Raw genomic sequence first — 23,100 nt, 5'->3', positions numbered from 1 at the left:
CTTTAACCGCTGAGATACTAAATGATCAGTATGATCCTCCATGCTGAATTATTTTCGCAATTATAAAATATTTTATAATTATATAAAATCATGAAAAAATGTGTGCAAAATTTCTTTATCTACAGGGTGGCCATAAATTAACTTTTCTTCTTTGGAGGTATCTGTAGCTAAAACTAATATGCAGAATGAGACCACATTTTATATTGAGACTTTCAAAGGAATGGGGAGAAGATATGCATGAAAAAAAGATTTAGTACCAAAAGTCACCAATAGTGGAAATATCGAGTTAATTCGATCATAGCAAGGTTGCCATTTTTTCCACGCTCGAGTTAACTTGACCATAGCAGTTAAAGGGTTAATAATGTTCTGAAGGTGACTGAAGTAGCCCAGACTCAATGTTTATATAAGGGGAGTAGGAATAGCAAAGTCATTTTATTTGGCATTTATTGAAGAAAGGACAACCAAATGTTGTCCTTTCTCCAATTCCTCTGATCAAACTGGAAAAGATATTAAGATATTTAGTAATCAATGATCCAACAGAAATCATCCATCTAGCAAAAAGCATACCAGAAAACTCCCTCAAATCACACAACATTAATCTTTTATTTTGGTGCCCCTTCCAAGTATACTGTGGATAACGATTCTTCTCTTGATTAATCGTTATCCACAGTGTCCCACTTGTGTCCTTTAAAATTACTGTTGTAATTTTAAAGGACACAAGTGGGATGCTCTTTGAAATTATTTCTTTTCATGGTTAAAGTAGTGTTTTTTTTTCTCTCTTTGGATCCCAACACTTACTTAGATTGAGGTGTTCACAACAACTGCAAAACAACAATCAAGAAATCTAATTCCAACTTTGAAAATGCTAAATCAGTAAATATTTCTTACATAAGTGACAGTCACTTCTTTTGGCCCCTTGCAAAGGCCACCGAGTGCAACCTCTCTCTCATACTGTATTTCAATCGCTCTTTCTCATTCAGACAGCACTCTGATAACTACTTCTAAAGACATCATTAACCTCCTGGCATTATTCTTCTGCACAGCTGACTAAAGCAAAGCAACAACAACAGAAACAATGCACTACATGTCCTCCTGTTGTTTTTCAAAACAAAGTCATTAGAAGAATCATGAACAATCTAGATAACCAAAAGATCTTTTGAACATGACAGCATATATACAACTATACTTAAAATCCATGCTCTAGAACTAACACACATATCAAGCATTTCAACATTTCAAGCATCCACTCCACAGCACAGAAGTCTGTGTTCTAAATGACATTCTTAAAAGACATCATCACCATCAAATTCCTGCCATGTACCCTCAAGGGGTGTACAGGATATGACAGTACTACATGAAAAAAATTACATCACTATTAATTTCCTATCTACAATTTTCCTCCAAATCAGTCTGTTACTTGTCAACACTCCAATATTATCAGATCTTATATTTCTATCGTCTAAAGCACTTTGTACCTTATCAATCCACCTATATTTTGGTCTTCCTCTGGGTCGTTTTGCTGCCAACCTGGCAGGGAACACTTGTTTTGCTAATCTTTCTTCGCCCATTCTGTTTAAGTGACCATACCAGCTGAGATTAGCTCTGCTAACGCATTCCTGAATGCTGACAATGTCAAGTTCTTTCCTAATATCCTCATTTTTAATATGATACTGCCATTGATGCCATCTGTTCACGCCTATAATCTTTCTCAGGACTCTCATATCTGTGGTCTCTAGTCTTTGGTCAAGTGTTTTACTTCTGTACCAGCTCTCAGATCCATAAGTTAAAACTGGTTTGAACACTGTCTTGTATACAGCTAATTTAGCGTTCCTACTAATTTCTCTCTTATTCCATATGAATTTATTCAATTGACTTCCCACCATACCAGCTTTGCTGATTCTGTTGTCTATTTCTATATTTAATTTACCATCTTCAGTAAAAATAGTGCCTAAATAGCTGAAATGTTTTACTTGTTCCACATGTTTTCCATTCACAACACAGTTGACATTTTCGATGATTCTGCCTATTTTCATTGTCTTTGTCTTTTTATTGCTGACCTTCATACCATATCTATTACAACAGCTATTCAATTTAGTCAGAGAATCTTGCAGACTTGTAGCGGATTTATTTAGAAGTATAACATCATCCGCATAAAGCAAAGAGCTGACATTAACATCTCCAATTTTGATATCATGTTTAATACCACTTTCCTTCATAATGTGATCCATATAGATAATGAATAACAGAGGGGATAATGTACATCCTTGTCTCACACCAGATTTAACATTAAACCATCTTCCTGTACTTCCTTCAATTCTAACTCCTGACTTACAACACAAATAAAGACTAAGTATTGCTTGATATAATGCCCCATTGACACCATATAACTGCAGCGTATTGAATAGCTTCTCTCTTGGCACCTTGTCATATGCCTTTTCCAGATCGACAAAACTTAAATACAGATCTTTGTTATATTACCATGCTTTCTCGACTATTTGTCGTAAAGTGAAGATCTGATCCTGACAGCCTCTATTTGGCCTGAATCCAGCTTGTTCTTCACCAAGCTTTTCTTCCACAATTCTTCTCAACCGTTTCTCAAGTATACTTGCATAGATCTTGCCAGGAACACTCAGTAGGGAAATACCTCTGAAATTCTCACATGCAGTTTTATTTCCCTTTTTATATATGGGTACTATGAGAGCTCTACTCCAGTCATCGGGAATTCGTCCCTCTGTCCAGGCTTCCTGAACTATGCAGTGCAACCACTGTAAGACTCTTATACCACCATACTTCAGTATTTCTGGTCGAATATCATCTACTCCTGCTGCCTTTCCACATTTCAAGCCTTTGATGGCTTTTTCTACTTCAAGTATGGATATGTATTCCTGACTACATGCCTGGTCAGTGTTTTTTACCACTGTGCTGTCATCACTGCTTGTTTCATTTAGCAGTTTTTCAAAGTAATTACTCCATACTTCAAGGATATCTTTTTCTCCCGTTTTCATGTCACCTTTATCATCTCTAATTCCTTTTATAGCACTCTTTCCTCCATTCTTGAGCTTCTTCAACAACCTTCAGAATATTTTGCCACCTTCTTGATATTTATTATCTATATTCTTGCCAAAGTCCTCCCATGACTTTTGTTTAGCTAGTTTTACACAGTGTTTAGCATTCTTGCATTTGTCTCTATATTCTCTAAGAGCACAAGCTGACTTATTTGACAGGAACTTTTGGTATGCTTTCTTCTTTTCCTTCACTGCCTCTTTAACTTCCTGTGTCCACCAGGGAGTTCTGATTTTTTTATCCTTGCAGACAACCTCACCACATGCCTCTCTGGCAGAATCAATCAATGTTTTCTTCAGAGTTTGCCACTGAATCTCCAAGGTTTGATTCCTGTTCTCAAACTCTTTCATTTTCCTTTCAATAATCTTTCTGTATTTTAGTCTACAGTTCACATCTGAGAGCTGCTCAACTTTTATTCGCTTTAAAACTTTCTTACATGTTATTCTTTTCAATATGAAATTCAATTTTATCCTGCTCAAGACTAAATAGTGATCACTTCCAATTTCAAATCCTCTGTACACTCTGGTGTCCTGCACCAGGGAGAAAACATCACTATCAACAATAACATAGTCATTGAGACTTTTCTTATTCCTAGCCTCTTCTCTCTCCATGTGAATTTGTGCACATTTTTATGTTGGAACATGGTGTTAGTAATAACCAGTCCATGTCCTGAGCAGAAATCCAACAGATATTTGCCATTATTATTAGCTTTGCTCTTTTCTCCAAATTTTCCCAAAATATTTTTGTATGTCTCACAATCATTTCCTACTCTGCTATTTAGATCCCCAACAAGGATCAACTTTTCATTTTTCATTGTGTCAGCTGCTTTTTCTAAAGCCTCAAAAAATTCCTCCACTTCTACCTTAGTAGAACCTTCTGTGGGACCATAGGCACAAATATGTCTCATTGTCCAGTTCCCCATTCTCATATTTGCCCACATTACTCTACTTGAGACTGCCTGCCATTCAAGAAGATTAGCCTCGTATTTTGTGTTGAATACTATGGCTACTCCTTCTTTTCCTTGATTGTCATTGCCTGAATATAACATTTTGTATTTATTGCTCAGAAAGATCTCACCAGTTTTGGTCTTTTTTGTTTCAGCCACCCCTATTATGTCGATCTGGTACTTATCTAATTCCTCAGCTAGCTCCATGTCTTTGCCATTCAGGCTTCTTATGTTGATAGTACCGATCTTTAACTCTGGTGATGTTGAGTTGGGGTTTATTTTCAGATTTGTTCCAGTAGCTGACTTTTCGCTGTTCGCCCTGGTTCCCTGGCGAAAACAATGGGGGCCTTGTTTAACCGGGCGACGCCCCAGCCGGCATGAAATTTTGTCATGTTGTACCATCATTCTATATTTTGGTTTAACCAATAAGAATTACAATTTGGTCGGCTAAATCCCAAATTGCCAGCCCATCCTCGTCCGTTCAGTATTCAAGTAGATACCCAACAGGGTGCACCACGAGAAGGTGAGGATTGGACATTAGGTCAGAAGCCCTGGTCGGTTCTCCGCATTCCTTTAAAGGCTATGTGGAGGTCTCCTCTCAGTTATACAGCTTTCACCCTTAAAAGACACCATCCATAAAACCATTTGTAGGTGCTCTCTACAGTAACTGAGCTCATTATCATCATTTGAAGACCCTACACTGAACCCAACAATTACCGATACAGATGCTGCCACTCTATATCAACAGCACATTTCCTTGACTACCACTGGACACCTGATACAGTTGGGTTCAGAAAAAAATTGTGCTCTTGCACTCAACATTTCCAAAGTACTTGATAGGTTCGGGCACAGAGGACTGCTCAACATATTGACATTATATGCTCAATCTCTTACACTTTCCTTTTCTTTTCATATTTCCTTTTCAGTGCAGGACAGTCTGGTTCCATCACTCTCTTCTTTCTCCTATATAAAAACAACCTACCTAACTGATCTCAAAGCATATCCATAGTTTTGCTTCATGATTTCTAATAATTTAACACAACTTGCAATGGTGAAACATTCCAAGCTTCAACATTTAAAACTTATCCTAAACACATATTTTCTAACAAAAGATCTCAATTTTCTTCTCCTTATATTTGATAATATCCTGCTTGCCAGTGTCTTCTTGAAATGAAATTTCCCTCATGCCTTTCTTGGTACAAACACATCACGTTTATCAGTTCAGCCAGCAAAATATTTTCTATCCAAACAGGTTACTTTTCACTTGCCACTTAGTCTACATATTCCACTTTCACCTAACACATAAAAATTCTTGAAGCTGTTCACAAGTGAGAAGTTTGGCTGATGATCCCCCCCCCCCCCCCAACTCGCTTTAACCTCTATCTGACAGAGTCTGTTTCTACCCTTTTTTAAAGGTACTTCCATGGGTGCTGCTCCACTGAACTGGTATCATTAATTTACCAATTTCTGCTATGCCTACAACAACATTAACAACAAATGCACACCCCAACTGGCCAGGATGTCTAAAGATGTCCAGCAAAATCTGGATACGGTTCTATAACACCTATTGAATAACATGGATAAGAAGTGTAATTAGGTCTCACTATTTCATCCATCACGGCCGGTAGCGAGGTTAAAAGCTCAAATGATAACTTACTCACTTTGCATGCCTAATGAAGCATTCTTTAAAACTAACACCCTGCAACTTTTTAAAAGAGAACATCAAAGATTCATTCTCACTTAACACCTATCTACAATACCCACAGGGCACTAATATGTTCATCTCATGCATAAAGGCTTCAGAAAGTATATCATATGGACAAACGTATAAAACAAGGATGTGAATAACTTCAGAAGCATATAGCAAAAGTCTTTGTATTTTTGAGCAAAATCAATTTCATACAAAGAAACTGTAATACTGAAGGGTTACAACTAATGGTAAAAAACAACAAGCAGATACATTTCTGAAAAATGATTTAGTCGATTATCATCATCTATTTCCTGATAGGTATGGTACCCTCAAGGGGTGTTCAGGCTACTATGACAACACCACATGATTAAGTTTACATTATATTAATCTCCTATTCACAATTTTCCTCCAAATTAGTCTATTACTAGCCAGCACTCCATTATTGTCATACCTACCATTGTGTGCTTCTAAGGTACTTCTGACTGAATTAATCCACCTAGACCTTGATCTTTCTTTGAGTTTCTTTCCAGCCATCTTGGCACCAAACTCTTGTTTTGCTAATCTTTTCTCTCCCATTTTGTATGATAACGATCATTATCATTCATAATAATGATAATTCAAAAATTATCATTATTATGAATTAATCAAGAGAGACTTCTAACGATGACTTCTAAGGCTGGAACAGGCCATGCTAGGCCTAAATCCTTGATACGTATGATGATGATGATCAAGAGAGACATCAGTACATAAATACTGATTATATCTTTCCTTGAACACATTTACTGAAGATAGCTTATTTGCATGCTCACCACAAAACAAACCTCTGCCTCACATACTTCTTAACAATACTCCTAGCAGTGGTTGACAGTGAATTCCACTTCCACAAGCTGCAAAATCTCATTTGTGTCTATACTTTAAGATCCCTTACTTGTACATTTCTATTACTTCCTCTCTTCTGTCTATTCCTTAAACTTTGAAGATCACATTCCCTCAATCTGTTTTCATATGCACAATTTCAGAGGCCAGTTATCACGATTTACTCACTACTAAATCATTTCAAGTTTCTCCATCTCCTTGGAACCTAAACAAATATCTGCACCCAGTAATCCTGATGTGAAGGATAAAGCTGGACAAAAACTTCCTTATTTATACAAGTCAGTGATCTCTTTAATATAAGATGACCATATAAAATAAGAAAAAGGAGATATGAACTGTTTCACATGGGAGGGGCAGATAAAATTTAAATATTAATAATAAAATAAATAAAAATAAAATTATTTCCAATGACTACAAAAATTGTTAATGCAAGTTGAAACCAAATTACATATTTAAAAAGGTATCTGTGTTCGTTTATATATATATATATTTTAATGTGGTAGTGTGGATGAGTGGTCTAAGGTGCTTGTTTTAGGCACCAGTCTCATTGAGGTGTGGGTTCGAATCCCACCGTTGCCATTATGTTGCCGGCTTGGTTGGCCGAGTGGTTAGCATATCTGCTCTCCAGTCAAAAGGGCTGTGGGTTCGAATCCTGCAGTGGGCATAGATGTTTGTGATTGTCTATGAAAATACTTGTAGTGGTGTCGGCACTAGATGGCATTGGTGTGGATGATGAAGGTAGTTGCGGTTGGTGGAGTGGTGAAGACAGAGAGTTGTAGAATGAATGCCCTCCCTTGATGAGTCTTTGGACTCCCTGGAGGTGTTACGTAATAATAATAATGTAAATAATTGTGTTTCTAGCTGCTAATTAAGTACAGGCAGTCCCTTTGACATAAATCACCTTGAAAGAGTAGAAAAAATCAAACAAGTATGCAAGACAAACAGGGAAAAAGAGAGGCTCAGGGTGAACAGGGAAACACACCGTGAGAAAGGTCCATGCTCAAAGAGGACGTGAATGCATAGGTAGACAAAAAGGGGATGACCTGAGATCAAAGGGAAACATTTGGATTTGAAGAAAGTTCTAAGATGAATAAGGAGAAAAAGAAATAGCTCGAGTTAAGTATGGAGAAGTCACATCTAATAAGTGGTATCAGTGAAACTTGTTATAGATCCAGGAATGAGTAGTTATGTTTGTATACAAATGCTAGAAGTGTAAGAAACAAGGCAAATGAAATGATTGCATTGAGTCTGTTCACCCAAACATTGTTGGAATAAGTGTTGGAACATGGTTGGATGAGGATGACAACCTGACAGGAATAGAGATGGAAAGGTATGATGTGTTTTGTAAAGCTAGAAAGGATAAAAAGGGAGGAGAGGGGGGAGTGCTATTGATGATAGAGAAAGAGTTATGTCCATACAAGGCAGAGATGCAAGAGGAAAAAAGTGGCAGTGGTTTTGAGATAGTACGATGTGAGATAGAGGTGAACAGAATGAAATACTTAGTCGGATGTTGTTATAGACCTGGTAATGTTGATGGTAGTGACCATCATCATCATGCATATCAAGGATTTAGGCCTAGCATGGCCTGTTCTGGCGTTAGAAGTCATCGTTGAATCGTTTAAGAGAACATCCTGGTTTTCTTTTTCCTAATGGCTTGTATTTTAAGGCTTGTTTTGGTAATATTTCTATTTTCATTCTTTGGAACGTGTTCCATCCATTTATGTTTATATTTTTTAATTTTTTCTATTACTGGTTCTTGGTTTAATTCTTTCATAATTTCTTCTGTGATCAAATAGGGTATACTTTGCAGTTTTTCTCATAAACTTCATTTCTGCTGTTGTTAATCTTTGTTTGTCTTTTTGTTTTATTGTCCAGATTTCGCTTCCATACATTAAGACTGGTAGGGCTAATGTATTGTATACTTTTAGTCTGGTTTGTTTTTGAACTAGGTTTGGTTTAAATATAGAGTTAATTACACCTGTTATTTTTAAATATTTTGCAATTTTTACATTTATATCTTAAAGTACAAGCCATTAGGAAAAAGAAAACCAGGACGTCCTCTTAAACGATTCAACGATGACTTCTAAGGCCGGAACAGGCCATACTAGCCCTAAATCCTTGATACGTATGATGATGACGTTTATATCTTTTTCATTTTCATATGTGATCGTACATCCTAGGTAGTTAAATGAATTCACCTGTTCTAAGATCTTGTTATCTGTTACTATTTTAGTTCTTGCTGGATCTTGTCCTTTAAAGGCCATAGTTTTTGATTTTTCTGTTGATATTATCATACCATAATCTTTGGATATTTCATTTAGATCTAAAATAGCTTTCTGTAGTTTATCTTCAGAATTTGTAATTATTTGGTCGTCGGCAAAAAGGAGAGTGTTTAAGTTCATTTTATTAAGTTCAATTAAGTTTAAGTTAACCAAGCAAATAACAAAAGGCTGATCATTATGGCAATATAGACTGGGATGATGATATAGCAACTGGAAGTGAAGAAAATGAGTTTCTTGAGTTTTTGAGGGACAACTACCTCAGGCAGTATGTAACAGAAAGCACACGAGGATTGAGGGTCTTGGATTTGATCATCTCATCAGAGGATGTTATTATAAATTAAGTGTCAAATCACCCTCCACTTGGCAAGAGTTATTACCTGGGTGGTTGTCAGCAGTGTGAGGACCATTGTGAAAAAAGGGTACATGTGGAACTACAAGGGAGGTGATTATGAGAACTCAGCTTGCAGGTGTACATTGGAATGAGGGGTTGGATGGAAAGGAGATCAATGCTCTCTGGATGATATTCAAGAACAATCTAGTAGAAGCAATGTCTAAATGTATTCCAATGTAAAAGAAGGTTAAATAAGGTAGATAAAATGGATGAATGAAAAGATTAAGCATGTGATACAGAGGAAAAATGCATTATGGAGGCAACATAAGAGGAGTGATAATAATCAATTCCATGAGTATCACAAAGAACAGGTAAGGAGGGTGACTTGGTTGGTAAGGGTAGCAAAAGTGAAGTATGAGCAGCAGTTAGCTAATGAAACCAGAAACAATCCTTGGAAGTTCTTTCGATATGTCTTAATTTCGGACTGAAATTAAGAGAATTCAGGTCAAAACTATTAAAATAAATCATGATGGCATGAAAGAGTTAACGAAAGATGAGCGAGTGGCGTTGTATGGAGACTCCATTATTAAAGGTGTGATAGAGGATAAAATGCACAAGGTATGTTTTCCAGGCGGTAAAATGAGTAGAGTGATTGAGGCATTGGATATGAGGCGGGAGCGAGCAAAAGAGTTAATAGTATTAATTGAAACAAATGATTTGAAACAGAACAAAGAGCATGTCAAAATGAATATCAGGAGGCTGCTTGGAAAGATAAAAGAGAATAGTGTGACAGGAAGGGTAGTCAGTGTGTTGCCTAGGTATGATTGTGGTGAAATGAGGCAGAGAGCAAGGATTATGAATGATATTCTGGCTGAAATGTGTGAGGAGATGGGAGTACAGTTTGTTAATGTCTGGAATGAGTTTGAGGGACGAAGTGAGCTGTAAGGGAGTGATGGACAGCATTTGAGTGGTTATGGTGTGAGTCGCTTGGAGAGACTGCTGATGGAAAGTAGAGAAGTGAATAGAGAGAATGAATCAGATCGAGAGGGGAGTGATGTGGAAGAGCAGGAGAGTAAGACAGGAGAGATTGAAGAAGTGGATATGAATTGGGAAGTGAGTGGTATGAGTATAGAAAATGAGAGAATGGGTGTGCAAGAGGAGCAGGGAAACGGGGGAGGCTCAGGGTGGACAGGGATACACAGCGTGAGAAAGGTGGATGCTCCAAGAGGAGGTGAGAGCATGTGTAGGCAGGAAAGGAATGGGATGATGACCAGGGATCAAGAGGAAACAGATGTTGTTGCAAAGGGTTCTAAAATGAAGAAGCAGAAAGAGAAATGGCCCCAGTCCAGCATGGAGAGAGCACATCGAGTGAATGGTATCAGTGGAACTAGCTGTAGATCCAGAAATGAGTTGTTGTGTTTGTATACCAATGCTAGAAGCATAAGAAACAAGGCGGATGAAATGGTTGCACTAATTGTGTCTGTGTACCCAGAGATTGTTGGAATAAGTGAGACATGGTTAGATGAGGACGACATCCTGACAGGAATAGAGATGGAAAGGTATGATGTGTTTCGTGAAGATAGAAGGGATAAAAAGGGAGGGGGAGTGCTATTGATGATAGAGAAAGAGTTATGTCCATACAAGGTAGAGATGCAAGAGGCAAATAGGGCCAGTGGTTTTGAGGCAGTATGGTGTGAGATAGAGGTGAATAGAATCAAATACTTGGTGGGATGTTGTTATAGACCTGGCAATGTGGATGGTGGTGATAGTGAAATGTATAGTGAAATAAGCCAAGCAAATAAGAAAAGGGTGATCATTATGGGTGATTTTAATTATGGCAATATAGACTGGAATGAAGAGATAGCAACTGGAAGTAAAGAAAATGAGTTTCTTGAGTTTTTGTGGGATAACTATCTCAGACAGTATATAACAGAGGGCACACGAGGATTAAGGGTCTTGGATTTGGTCATCTCATCAGATGATGTAAGAGGTGTCAAATCATCCACCAATTGGTGAAAGTGACCATGAGGTGATTACCTGGGTGGTTGCCAGCAGTGCGAGGACCCCTGTGAAAAAAGGGTATATGTGGAACTACAAGAGGGGGATTATGAAGAGCTCAGGAGACAGCTTGCAGGTGTAGCATGGAATGAGGAGTTAGCTGGAAAAGAGATCAATGCAGCTTGGGGGATTTTCAAAAACTATTTAGTAGATGCAATGTCTGAATGTATTCCACGGGTAAGAAGGTTAAATAAGGTAGGTGTGAGATGTATAAATAAAGAGATTAAGCATGCGATACAGAGAAAAAGGGCATTGTGGAGGCAGCATAAGAGAAGTGGAAGTAACCAATTTCATGAGGTCTACAAAGACCAGGCAAGGAGGGTGACTTGGTTGGTGAGAGTAGCTAAAGAGAGGTATGAACAGCAGTTAGCTAATGAAGCCAAAAAGAATCCTAGGGAGTTCTTTCGATATGTAGCCAGCAAAAGAAAGAATGATTATGGAAGGATGACACTGATTGGAGGAAATGGTATAAAGATAGCTGTTGCAGAATGTGTGGTAGAGATACTTAATGAGCAGTTCATAAAGATCTTTCAATCTTGTGAATGTGACTTCATGGAGAGATTGAGAGCAGTTGACGATGGGGAGGAGAGACTGACTGTAAGTGAACAAGAGGTGTTTGGGGAGTTGAGTAAACTAGATATAAATAAGGCTGTGGGACTTGATAATATATCACCACGTATTCTGAAGGAATGTGCCAGAGAGTTGACACCTGCCTTGACATATTTTTTTAATACGAGTCTTGCACTTGGTCAAGTTCCTAAAGAGTGGAAGGATGGCAAGATTGTGCCGCTTCATAAAGGAGGTGATCGAACTCAAGCATCAAACTATAGGCCTATCTCTGTGTCAGGTGTTGTGGTTAAGTTGTTGGAGAAGCTTGTGAGAACTAGGATCCAGAGTTGGGTTGACAACAATGGTATAATCTTTGATGGACAGCATGGATTTGCTAAAGGGAGGTCATGTTTTAGTAATCTACTTACTTATTACAATAAAGTGACTGCTTCCTTGGACAGAGGAGAAGGATATACAGTAATATACATGGATTTTGCAAAAGCTTTTGATAGAGTACCTCATGATAAGTTGACAGTCAAACTAGAGCAGATGGGGTTGGATATTAGATTAGCGCATTGGATCGGAGACTGGCTATCTGATAGGTATCAACAAGTTGTGTATGGGGGTGCGATATCCAGGAAAAGGAAAGTCACTAGTGGAGTGCCTCAGGGGTCTGTTTTAGGGCCGTTACTATTTAACTTGTATATTAATGATATTGGCAAAGATTTGGATTGAGATATTCAGTTGTTTGCAGATGATGCAAAGTTCGGACGAACCATAAAGAGCAGGGAAGATGTTGTGGCCTTGCAAGAAGACTTGAATAAATTGAGTGATTGGGCAAGGAAATGGGGATGCGAGTACAATGTTGCAAAATGTAAGGTTTTAAAATTTGGAAAACAAAGATAGGATTCAGAATTTATGCTTGGTGAGAATATATTGTTGGAGGTAGAGGAAATAAGAGATCTGGGGGTGATAGTGGATAAGGATCTAAAATTTAGGGGACACATCGCCAAAATTGTGAAGACAACACAAAGACTTCTGGGAATGATGCGGAGGACACTGACGTGTTGAAGTAGGGAGATTGTATTAGGCTTTGATTAGGCCACACATGGACTATTGTGCCCAGATTTGGTCACCGGGTTTTCAGAAGGATGAAGAGATGTTGGAAAGGGTCCAAAGGCGACTGACTAAGGTAGTTTCTGACCTCTGGAATGCTGAGTATGAGGAAAGATTGAGAAGATGTAATTTGCAGAGTCTGGTGGAAAGAAGGAAGAGGGGAGATATGATAGAGACCTACAAGCTGGTAAGGGGTTGTTATAAGATCAATGGTGGAGAAGTTCTACCGAGAATAGTGGGAGAACCAGAGGTCATCCCTGGAAACTGTATAAGGAGGGTGTGAGTAGGGGAGTGAGAGGCACATTTTTTTCGTGCAGAGTTGTGAATGAGATGAATGCCTTGCCTGAGAGTGTGGTGTCTGCAAATAGTTTGAGTGTGTTTAAGACACGGTATGATGAGATGTGTGTGTGATAAAAGGACCTCCCAGATGAGGTCTTGTTTGATAATAATAATAATAATGTAGCCAGCAAAAACAAGAATGATTATGGAAGGATGACATTGATTGGATAAAATGGTATAAGGATAACTGCTGCAGGGGATACAGTTCAAATATTTAATGAGCAGTTCATTAAGATCTTTCATGCTTGTGAATGTGACATCATGGAGAGTTTGAGAGCAGTGTATCACAAGGAGGAGAGACTGACTTTGAGTGAGCAAGCGGAATTGAGCAAACCTGATGTTAATAAGGCTGTGGGACTTGATAATATATCACCATGTATTTTGAAGGAATGTGCCAGGTAGTTGATATATTTGTTTAATATGAGTCTTGCACTGGGTCAGGTCAAGTTCCAAAGGAGTGGAAAGAAGGAAGGCAAGATTGTGCCACTTCATAAGGGAAATGACAGAACTCAAGCATCAAATTATAGGCCTATCTGTGTGTCAGTTGTCGTGGTTAAAGTGTTAGAGAGGCTGGTGAGAATCAGGATCCAGAATTGGGTTCACAACAGTGATATTATATTTGATGGACATGGATTTGCTAAAGGGAGATCATATTTTTGTAATCTACTTACTTATTACAATAAGGTGGCTGCTTCAGTGGACAAAGGAGATGGATATACAGTAATATACTTAGATTTTGCAAAGGCTTTTGAGATTACCACATAAGTCGATAGTCAAACTAGAGCACTGCATTGTAGATTGGCTATCTGATAGGTATCACTAAGTTGTGTATGGGGAAGCAATCTCGCAGAAGAGGGAAGTCACTAGTGGTGCCTCAGGGTTTGTTTTAGAGCCATTGCCATTTAACCTGTACATTAATGATATTGGGGAAGATTTGGATGGGGATATTCAGCTGGAACAAACTACGAGAAGTAGAGCAGATGTTCTAGACTTAAAGAAGACTTGAACAGATTGAATGAATGGGTACAGGAGTAGGGATACCAGTTCAATGTAGCAAAATGTAAGGTTTTAAAATTTGGGAAACAAAGATGGGATGTAGAATTTACGGTTGGTGGTGATATACTGTTGGAGGTGGAGGAAATAAGAGATCTTGGGGTAATGGTGGATAAGGATCTAGAATTTAGAGGACACTTTGCCAAAATTGTGAGGACAACAACAAATTCTGGGAATGATGCAGAGGACACTGCCTTGTAGAAGTAAGGAGATTCTTGTTCTATTGTATAAGTCCTTGCTTAGGCCACATACTACTGTTCACAGATTTGGTCACCTGGTTTTCAAAAGGACAAAGAGTCCAGTGGCAACTGACTAAGGTAGTTTCTGATCTCTGGAATGTTGAGAAGATGCAATTTACAGAGTCTAGTGGATAGGAGGAAGAGGAGTGATATGATAGAGATGTACAAGTTGGTAAGGGGTTGCTTTCAAATCAATGTTGAAAATGTTTTCATAAAATGGTGTGAGATCAGGGCAGCACAAGAGGTCAATCCTGGAGGCTGTGAGCGATGGAGTGAAAAGTAGATTTTTTTGCATGCAGAGTTGTGAATGATTGGAATGCTTTGCCTGCGAGTGTGGTGTCTGCAGAGAATTTGAATGTGTTTAAGGCAAGGTATGATAAACTGTGTGTATGACAAAGGAACCTCCTAGATGAGTCTTTGACTTCATGGGATCTTAGGATAATAATAATAATGTGTACCTTTGGCTAGACAGTGTTGTATGCACCTCTAACATAATGAAGTACCTTCATATTTTTAGGAGTAAAAATTTTGGTGGTGTGGGAGCCCACAAACTTTGCAAATGAGGTCACAGAACAGTAAAACTTTTATATTTCTTTATCTTGTCATTCACAGTTAATGGGAAAGAACAGGGGTACGCAGTGGAGGGAGAAAGAGTTACAAATGTGCCCCCAACTAGAGGAAATCCAATCCATTTATTAGAAAACTTTTATAGGTGTAAGCATTATGCATATACTAGCTGTCATTATTACAAAAAATTATAGTTTTGAAATCTGCTCTAGACATATCGGCACTGTTCAGTGCAATTGCTTGTTCTTATACCACTAAGAGGATTATGGCTATATTAACTCTGATGATGTGCACTCAGATGGCTAGAAATTTGTATAATTTCTATAAATGCCAATATCTTTCAGTAAGACCTGAGGAATTCCACCTAACTCAATGTCTTGAAGAACAGTTATTCTCTCAAGTCTGCAGAGGATAGCAAATTTTTATCTAGAATTGAGGCCTGAGATCTCTTGTAAATGATGTCCATAAAAATTCTTCTGTGCACAATTATATGGAGTTGGAGTTTCCTGCTGGTCTGTAAAATGGGCCATTGCAATTGAAGATGTTTATTGCTCCAAAGGCAATAAACATCTTCAATCAATGAACTTCACTGATTGAAGCGAGGATTGTATTTTGGCTAGAGGTCTAAACCATTTTGACATTTCTAAGTCTTTTTGTTAATTAATTATAACTGAACTAACGTATTACGGGAGAGAAATATATCCTTTTATCTCATTATTATTAATGTTGCAACAGGCAGGACAAAAATAGAAGACTGGTATTAGTTCTTTGTAGCCATCAAGACAGCAAGGAATTAGAGAGTTCTTTGGACACTACAATTTGCATGTAGAGGAAACCAACTTGAACAAACATATTTACATACTTAATCTCATCAGTAAAAATCCAAAAGACATGGTTTATATCAATAAGAAGAGCCTTAGCCTACCATCTCATTACCAAAAAAGAATTAACCAAGAATTTCCATCACAAGAGAAACTTATCTTATTTACCTTTCATATTTCTCTTTAAAGTCAATGAATGCCTTATAAAGAACTACATTAACTTCCTTATTTCTACTTGTCCCTATCTTACTACTGCATTTATTCTTTTGTGATATCTTCACTACTACTGCAACATGTCCACAAAACTTAACTCCCTCCTGCCTATCTCACCATCTTCTTCATCCACCAAAGGTGGGCTGAGGCCACTATGAACAATAGCTATCCAGTCCAATCTGTCAGAAGCTAAGTTATTTAAATTTATATTCAGACCACTTACACTATTGATGCTTTCTATCCATTTCGTTCTAGATCTTCCCGAGTGTATCTATCCTTCTACTCTCCTTTTAGTAGGCATGCTGTACAGATGTACATGCAACTGTAACTGTTTTTCTCTTGATTATACTTATTATTGGAACATGGTAATGTAATTCTCTAATCTCATGACTGGTTTTCATTTCAGGTCATGCTGTTATATTTATCTGCCTCAAATACTTGTTTTCAAAACCTGTCAATCTTTGTTCTTCCTTCTGCTTGATAATCTAAGTTTTAACACCATAGAGAAAAATGGGGAGTACCATTGAACTATATACTCTAAGTTCTTTGGAGAGTAGTGTATTTTCCCATATATATACAGGGTGTTCGGGATAAATTTGACAGTTTCGTAAGGAAAAAGAAAATCTTATTTGTATCTATTAAATTTAATGAATTGACAAAAAAACATTACAGGCAGAGTTAATTACAATACTATCAACAAGATTTACTCAAAATAACCACCATTAGCATCGATCACAGCTTCAATTCTGCTTCGGAACCTCGAACAAGCTGATGCTACAGTCTCCCTGGGAAGGGCCGCAAAAACTGTTTTAATTTTATCCATTAACTGGGCTTTTGTATTACTGGAAGTGCGATTGGTGTCTTTTTCAACTGCGCCCCATACAAAATAATCCATGGGGTTAAGGTCTGGGGAGTTTGGAGGCCAAACATTTGGACTGGTGAAGTCGTAGAAATTTTCAGACAACCATTTTTGACTTTTCCCAGAGGTGTGGCAAGGGGCCGAATCCTGCTGCCATACATACGGCCTACCATTGGCTACCCTTGTTATCCAGGGCTTGACTACAGTTAGCAACTCCACGAACAAAGCCCGAATTCCAATGCCAGGGTTCTTCAACACCTGTTCCTGCAGATTTGCGAGGAATTCTGCTGTACGAACGCAATCAGATCGTCTGCTAGGGATCTTTCTTCTTGCTACATCCTCGTAGTCACCATTGCAAGTCTCTAGTTCATGCCTGATTGTTTTTACTGTATTCAGGGAGCATTGGGCAGCAGTCGTAATATTCTTATTTTGATGGCGGGCACGAATCATCATGATACAAGTTATTCTCTTCCATGATTCAGGTGGGTTCCAGCTATCCATCCTTTCTGACATCTTGTATATGAATGAAGAAGGGTCCAAACTTTTAAATGAAGAGAAGTGTGTGTTAATACATGTAACTTACGGAAAAATATAATTAATTATAAATATGTCAAATTTATCCCGAACACCCTGTATATATATATATATTGTTTTTCATTAATTAAAGAATAAAGAGAAAAATCACGATAACTCAAACATTATACAATGAATTTTTATGCAATTCGGTGAAAAGAAGTGTGATATGAGTTGTGAAAGAATTATGCACAAAAATTATAAAGAAATATTTAATTCAGTAAGAAATGTGTACATAAAAACAACAGTCAAAATGAGATTGTTAAAGCGACAGCTATATAGCACTTATAATGATGTTTTCATACTGTTTATAATCGTCCCCAGGAGTTCAGTTGGTAATAACAACCATTGCTCCTGCAAAGTTTCTCAAGTCTCTCACCTAAGTCTCTCAAGGTTTTGGGGAGGCAGGTTGAGAACAGCAACATGTCTATCTACCTAGAGTATGACAGGCATGTTCAATAGGATTAAGGTCAGGGGACGTGGCTGGCCAGTCCATACATGTTATAGTCTCTTCTTGAAGATAATGGTCTACGAGTTTCACCCAATGAGGACAAACATTATCATCTTGTAGGATAAATATTTCCCCCTATCATACCCACATACAGATGATCATAGAGGTCCAGGTATCATGTTGTCTCTATAAGTTGTAGCATTCATGGTTCTGCTAGGAAACACATTCAGGTCAGTCCATCTGCCTAATGAGATGCCTCTTCAAACTACCACCCTACTTCCACCATAAGTGTCCCTTTCATGGATATTAGAGGGATGATAACACATCCCTGGTTCTCTCCAGATCAGGCCTGGTATTGTTTTGTAGAGCAAATCAGGACTCATCAATAAACAATATTGATTCCCCCCTCCCTCCAGATTGGTCTCAAATACAGATGACATGGAGCATGATGCAGTTCAAATGTTCTCTCTCTCTCTCTCTCTCGTGGTGTGGGGATATGGGCCTGCAGACAACCAGTCCACCTAGCATACAGGCTGCCTTTGTGAATCCTCTGTGCATAGTGGAAGCAGATACCCATGTTACTAGAGCTGATATGAGGTCTGATCATAGCTGATTCAGGTTTCAGCGAGCAAATAATCGGAGATATCAGTCACCTACTGTAGTTGTAACCCATGGACTTCTCCACCCCATTTCCGGGATGATGTTCATGACTGTTGGAATTGGCTCTGCAGCCTATGGACCAAGGAATGACTTGCATGCAACTATCTGGATAACTCTGCTTGACTTTGGCTGGCATCTAGTTTTATGATGGTTCACCACCTGAATTAATCAGTTCAATTGTCTTGCAGCCACATTCAAAAATTCTGCCATCATGAAATGCCTTGTTTTCACTCCAGAAACAAAATGGAAAACCACTCCAAAATGCCAGCTTTATGACGTGACTCCTTTGCATATGACAGCATCACTCATTTGTATACAATAACCAGACTCAGCATCACTTTTTACTTAACATACCTGACTCTTAGATGTTTTTATCCCCCCCCCCGAGTTATTGTAATTTTTCTCTTTGTTCCTTAATTTACGGAAACCAGTGTATTTCTATGTTTGGTCATAGCAGACCACCTTAGATTTATCCTGTGGTTAATAGTTGCTTTAAAATTTATCCTATCTGTGAGCAATATGCCTAAGTAAATGAATTTTTTTTAACCTGTTCCAGTGTTTATTTTCTTTCACTTCTAAGTTTTTCTTGATTTCTGCCTATTGCCACTGTTTTGGTTTTACTAAAATTTATATGCACTGCATTTTGTTTTTATATAGGTTTTCAATCACATACTTCAAGTTTTCCTTATTATCTATAAATAATACTATACCATCTACATATATGATGTAAATTTGGTCAATTCCCAATAATTCCCATGTTTTTGTGAATACTCTTTTTACTAGTTCTTCAATGGCTTGAAAATAGTGCCCCTACACAGGCACTATTTTCAAGTCCCTAAATTCAAGAAAGCATAAAATTAAAAGCAAAAAAAGTGTATATGGTAGAAATACAATTTTGTTGCTCTCCATACTTGCTCTTTTAGGCAGAGTGGGCTATGATGGCCATGTTCCAGATACAGGGTAAACAAGCACAACGATAGCAGATAACACTGAATGACACCTCTCTCAACTGGTATTTCAGTAGTTTCAACTGCTCCAAATTTTTCTGTTGCCACAGTATTTTTATAATACTTGAGGTTAATACTATTTTTACTCTTTTATTTTTTGTTCTAAAATTTCAAACAATTTATTTCTGCTTATTGAATCAAATGTTTGCTTAAAGTCAATAAAGCAGAAGCAAAGCATCACTTTATGTTTTTTTTTCCACAATTTGGCTAATTGTATAGATTGTATCAATTATAGATATCCCTCTCCTAAATCTCATTTGCTTTTCTCCTTCCTATCTGGGCTTCTCAATCCCATGAAATGCAAGCTCACCAATATGAGACATAGTCTCCAACTCTTCAGCCAAAAATAAAAACATACCGTGTTACATCCCAATGAAACCTCAATTCTTGACTTTAGTTCTACAAATACAATTTTGGATAACTGATCTCCAACCTAGAGACCTAGCTGCCGATTTTTGTAATTCTATAGGCAGCAGATAATTTTCGCCATTTTAGTGTGACTACTACTACACTTATATGACAGTGGCTAGAAAAATTTCCATCCATCAGTTACCAGGGTCTCCGGTTTATTTTCACCTCCATTTTTGATCCCAGTATAAGGAATTATATCATTCCTACCTAATACACAGTGAGAAATGGATTGTATAATGATTCTGCTTCTGTTGCTGCAGTGACTACATTTACTACTAGTTATTAAAGAAAAATGTTTTAGTCTGTACTTTATTCCTCATGAAACATGCAGTTTTAGAAAGTGCAAATCATACCTTCGCTCGTCCCTCTTGTAAACAGTAACGATCGTATATTAGTTTCCCTTTATTCGTTTCGCTAAGTGCTTTAATTATATTCATGATCAAGCATTTAGTACTAAAAGTATAGAAATTATAAACGATTAAAAAAAATAAAAATTTCAATCGGAAAATTTTCTCAAGACTTCAAAAGAAGTAAAAACGATTTCATACTCTCAACACATTACTACTACGGCATGAGTGACAAATTAATGATAGCCAATTGTAGCGTCATCTGTGATTTCCGATGATGTCGAGAGTATAATATGAAATACTCTGAAATATTTAAAATAAAATAAATTAACATTGATTCTAAATTAGTTCATACAAATAATAACTAAACTGAAGTACTTGGATCTGCGTTGATTTTATTCTTTATGTTCATAGATTATCTCAAAAAACCTCCTAAATCAGACTCTAAGTGCCTGTGCAGTTGAGGTAGGTTACCACGTGCAACAGTAAAGTGAAGAGTTTCTACTTCCTTGAATGTGCATTTGTTGGTTTTGTGTGAAATAATCTACGCTTCGCAAATAATAAAATCAATTGACGTTAAATTATAATATAATTTAGAAAAACAAGGCAAGAACGTTTTGGATATCAGGTAGGATTAAGCAGTTTTTGTATAATATATATATTTTGTTCCAAATATTGGGGCTATTGGTTTTTAGAATATTGTTAGTTCTTCAGAACTAGATTTTGTGTAAATATAAATTTATCGGTGTTAAAAATAAGAAAATAAAAATTTAAGTATTGAAATTATACGTATGACCCATAGAATATGCATGGACCGGCAGCTCATACCACAAATGAATGGCGATCTCTGAGTTAACCGCGGCGTGGCTAGTAACACGTGGGTATGGAAGAAATTAAGCGTACTTAAGAGAAATGTTAAAGTAGTTCATATCAGAAATGAACATCCAGAAAAGGGAGACGGAGAAAGGAACAATTTTTTCACGATAATTATAGTCGGAAGACACTGAACTCGGTTGGATGTATCGAAACGTAATTATATAATCGTTAACTTGGATAATCCTTAAGTACAGGGGTACTTAAGAATTATCCAAGTACTTACGTAATAGTAAGAGAGTTTTTTTTTTTTTGTTGTTGTTGTTCCAAGATATCTTTTTTTTTTTTTTTTTTTTTTTTTGACGAGGAAAAAATGGTAAACAGCTATAAGCATCATTGAAACCTCCAAAAACTGATATAAATAAGTATGAAATTTAATCTGCTCATAAAATATAAAAACTAAAATGAATTTAAAATAAGCATGAGTTAAAACATTTTTTGTGATCCCAGGTATGATGTTAATTTATTCACCTTGTATTATTAAATTGGTGTATTGGTCGTCATAATTAATTTAATGTGACGCTACTACATTGTTTATTGAAGACCTAATGTGGTGGGTGGATTAAACTGTGGTGTTTTTTGGTCAAAGAACGTACCCACTCATTGTTCAAACTGTAATACGCAGGTTCTACTACCCACCAGTGTCTAAATAATTTCCTTTTCTTCCGATTTTTAAGTTCCGTTCAACTTGAGGTCAGATAGAATATTTGGCATGAATTAAGTAACATCAAACTAATAACTCAAACACATTATGTCTGCAAAATACATTACTCCTAAATCTGAAGATATTGTTCTGGAGTCCATTCACATCTTGATATTTATGGGATGAGGGATAAGCATTGTAAATAACTATTCTATTTGACTTAGTATTCAGAAAGGAAAAACAAAATTTTATTTGCTCTCTCACTGCACATGGTGGGGGAGAAAGGAAAATAGCCAATTTATTAATAATTTGGATATCACAGGCCATTACTGCATTTATCCTTGATAAATATCAATAATTTATCACCTAGCAGTGATCGCAAAAATATAGAGTATAGGGGAGATTAACATTTTATTTGATATTTGTTTAACACACTAATAACTGTGAATGTATGACACAGACTGTAAGAAAGTAATATTATTATGACCTAAAAGGGAATCTCATGGCAAGAGGTCACTGTGCTACAACATGATACTGTCCATTCTGTGATATCTATTGCCTACTACACTATTACTGCTGCCCACTACATAGATTTTCCTGTTATATTGGAGGGGGGAAAATCCAACTACCTTTTGTATAACAAGAATCAAACCTAGGCCTTTTTTAAATCAAAGGGCACTTTTTCAGTGCAAAATAAACCTTATCGTGAAACTGAATGTTTAAGTTTGCAGATGTAAAAGAAATTAGTCTAACAGAAATTTATGCTAAAATTTTTTTTCTTCCACTCTTGTGGAATCTTTATTCTGAAATTCATATTATTTAGCCTGGTCAAAGGGATAGCCAGGTCAACTGAATGCACTTTTAGCATCTATGATGATGATTCAGTCTGTTGCTGAATTCTTATTCAGTTTATGCAAGAACTCTGGAACCATCTCCTCATATACCAGGTTGACAAAGTCTTAGAAAAATGGGTACTTATTAGTTGAATAAGTGCTTTGTTTGTGGACCTCCAACTTATGTAGTATTTGAGAGTTTTCTGGTTGAATACTTACCTTGTGAAACATCGATTTGAAAGGGTGATCACCTTGAGAGAGGGAGACAACCTATCACACCTTGAGTCAGTTGAGTTCTAC

At 37.1% G+C, this 23,100-nt stretch overlaps 2 protein-coding genes across 2 annotated transcripts in view; one reads left to right on the top strand and one right to left on the bottom strand.

Moving 5' to 3' along the window:
* Gle1 (Gle1 RNA export mediator) overlaps positions 1-20,653 on the bottom strand; it is a 150,306-nt gene extending 129,653 nt beyond the window's left edge. The window contains exon 1 of the mRNA XM_090400627.1: positions 20,458-20,653. Coding sequence (XP_090256753.1) covers positions 20,458-20,541 — 84 coding nt within the window. The 5' untranslated portion in view covers positions 20,542-20,653. The remainder of the gene's footprint in view (positions 1-20,457) is intronic.
* Positions 20,654-20,803: 150 nt separating this feature from the next.
* clu (clustered mitochondria protein homolog) overlaps positions 20,804-23,100 on the top strand; it is a 502,466-nt gene continuing 500,169 nt past the window's right edge. Inside the window, exon 1 of the mRNA XM_090401006.1 lies at positions 20,804-21,079. The gene's annotated coding sequence lies outside the window, so the exon portion shown is untranslated. The remainder of the gene's footprint in view (positions 21,080-23,100) is intronic.

Source organism: Typopeltis vanoorti, chromosome 11 (assembly GCF_054136105.1).
Source record: "Typopeltis vanoorti isolate ZY-2024b chromosome 11, IOZ_Tvanoo_1.0, whole genome shotgun sequence".
Classification (NCBI taxonomy): Eukaryota; Metazoa; Arthropoda; class Arachnida; order Uropygi; family Thelyphonidae; genus Typopeltis; species Typopeltis vanoorti.
This window is presented reverse-complemented; position numbering and strand designations above follow the sequence as displayed.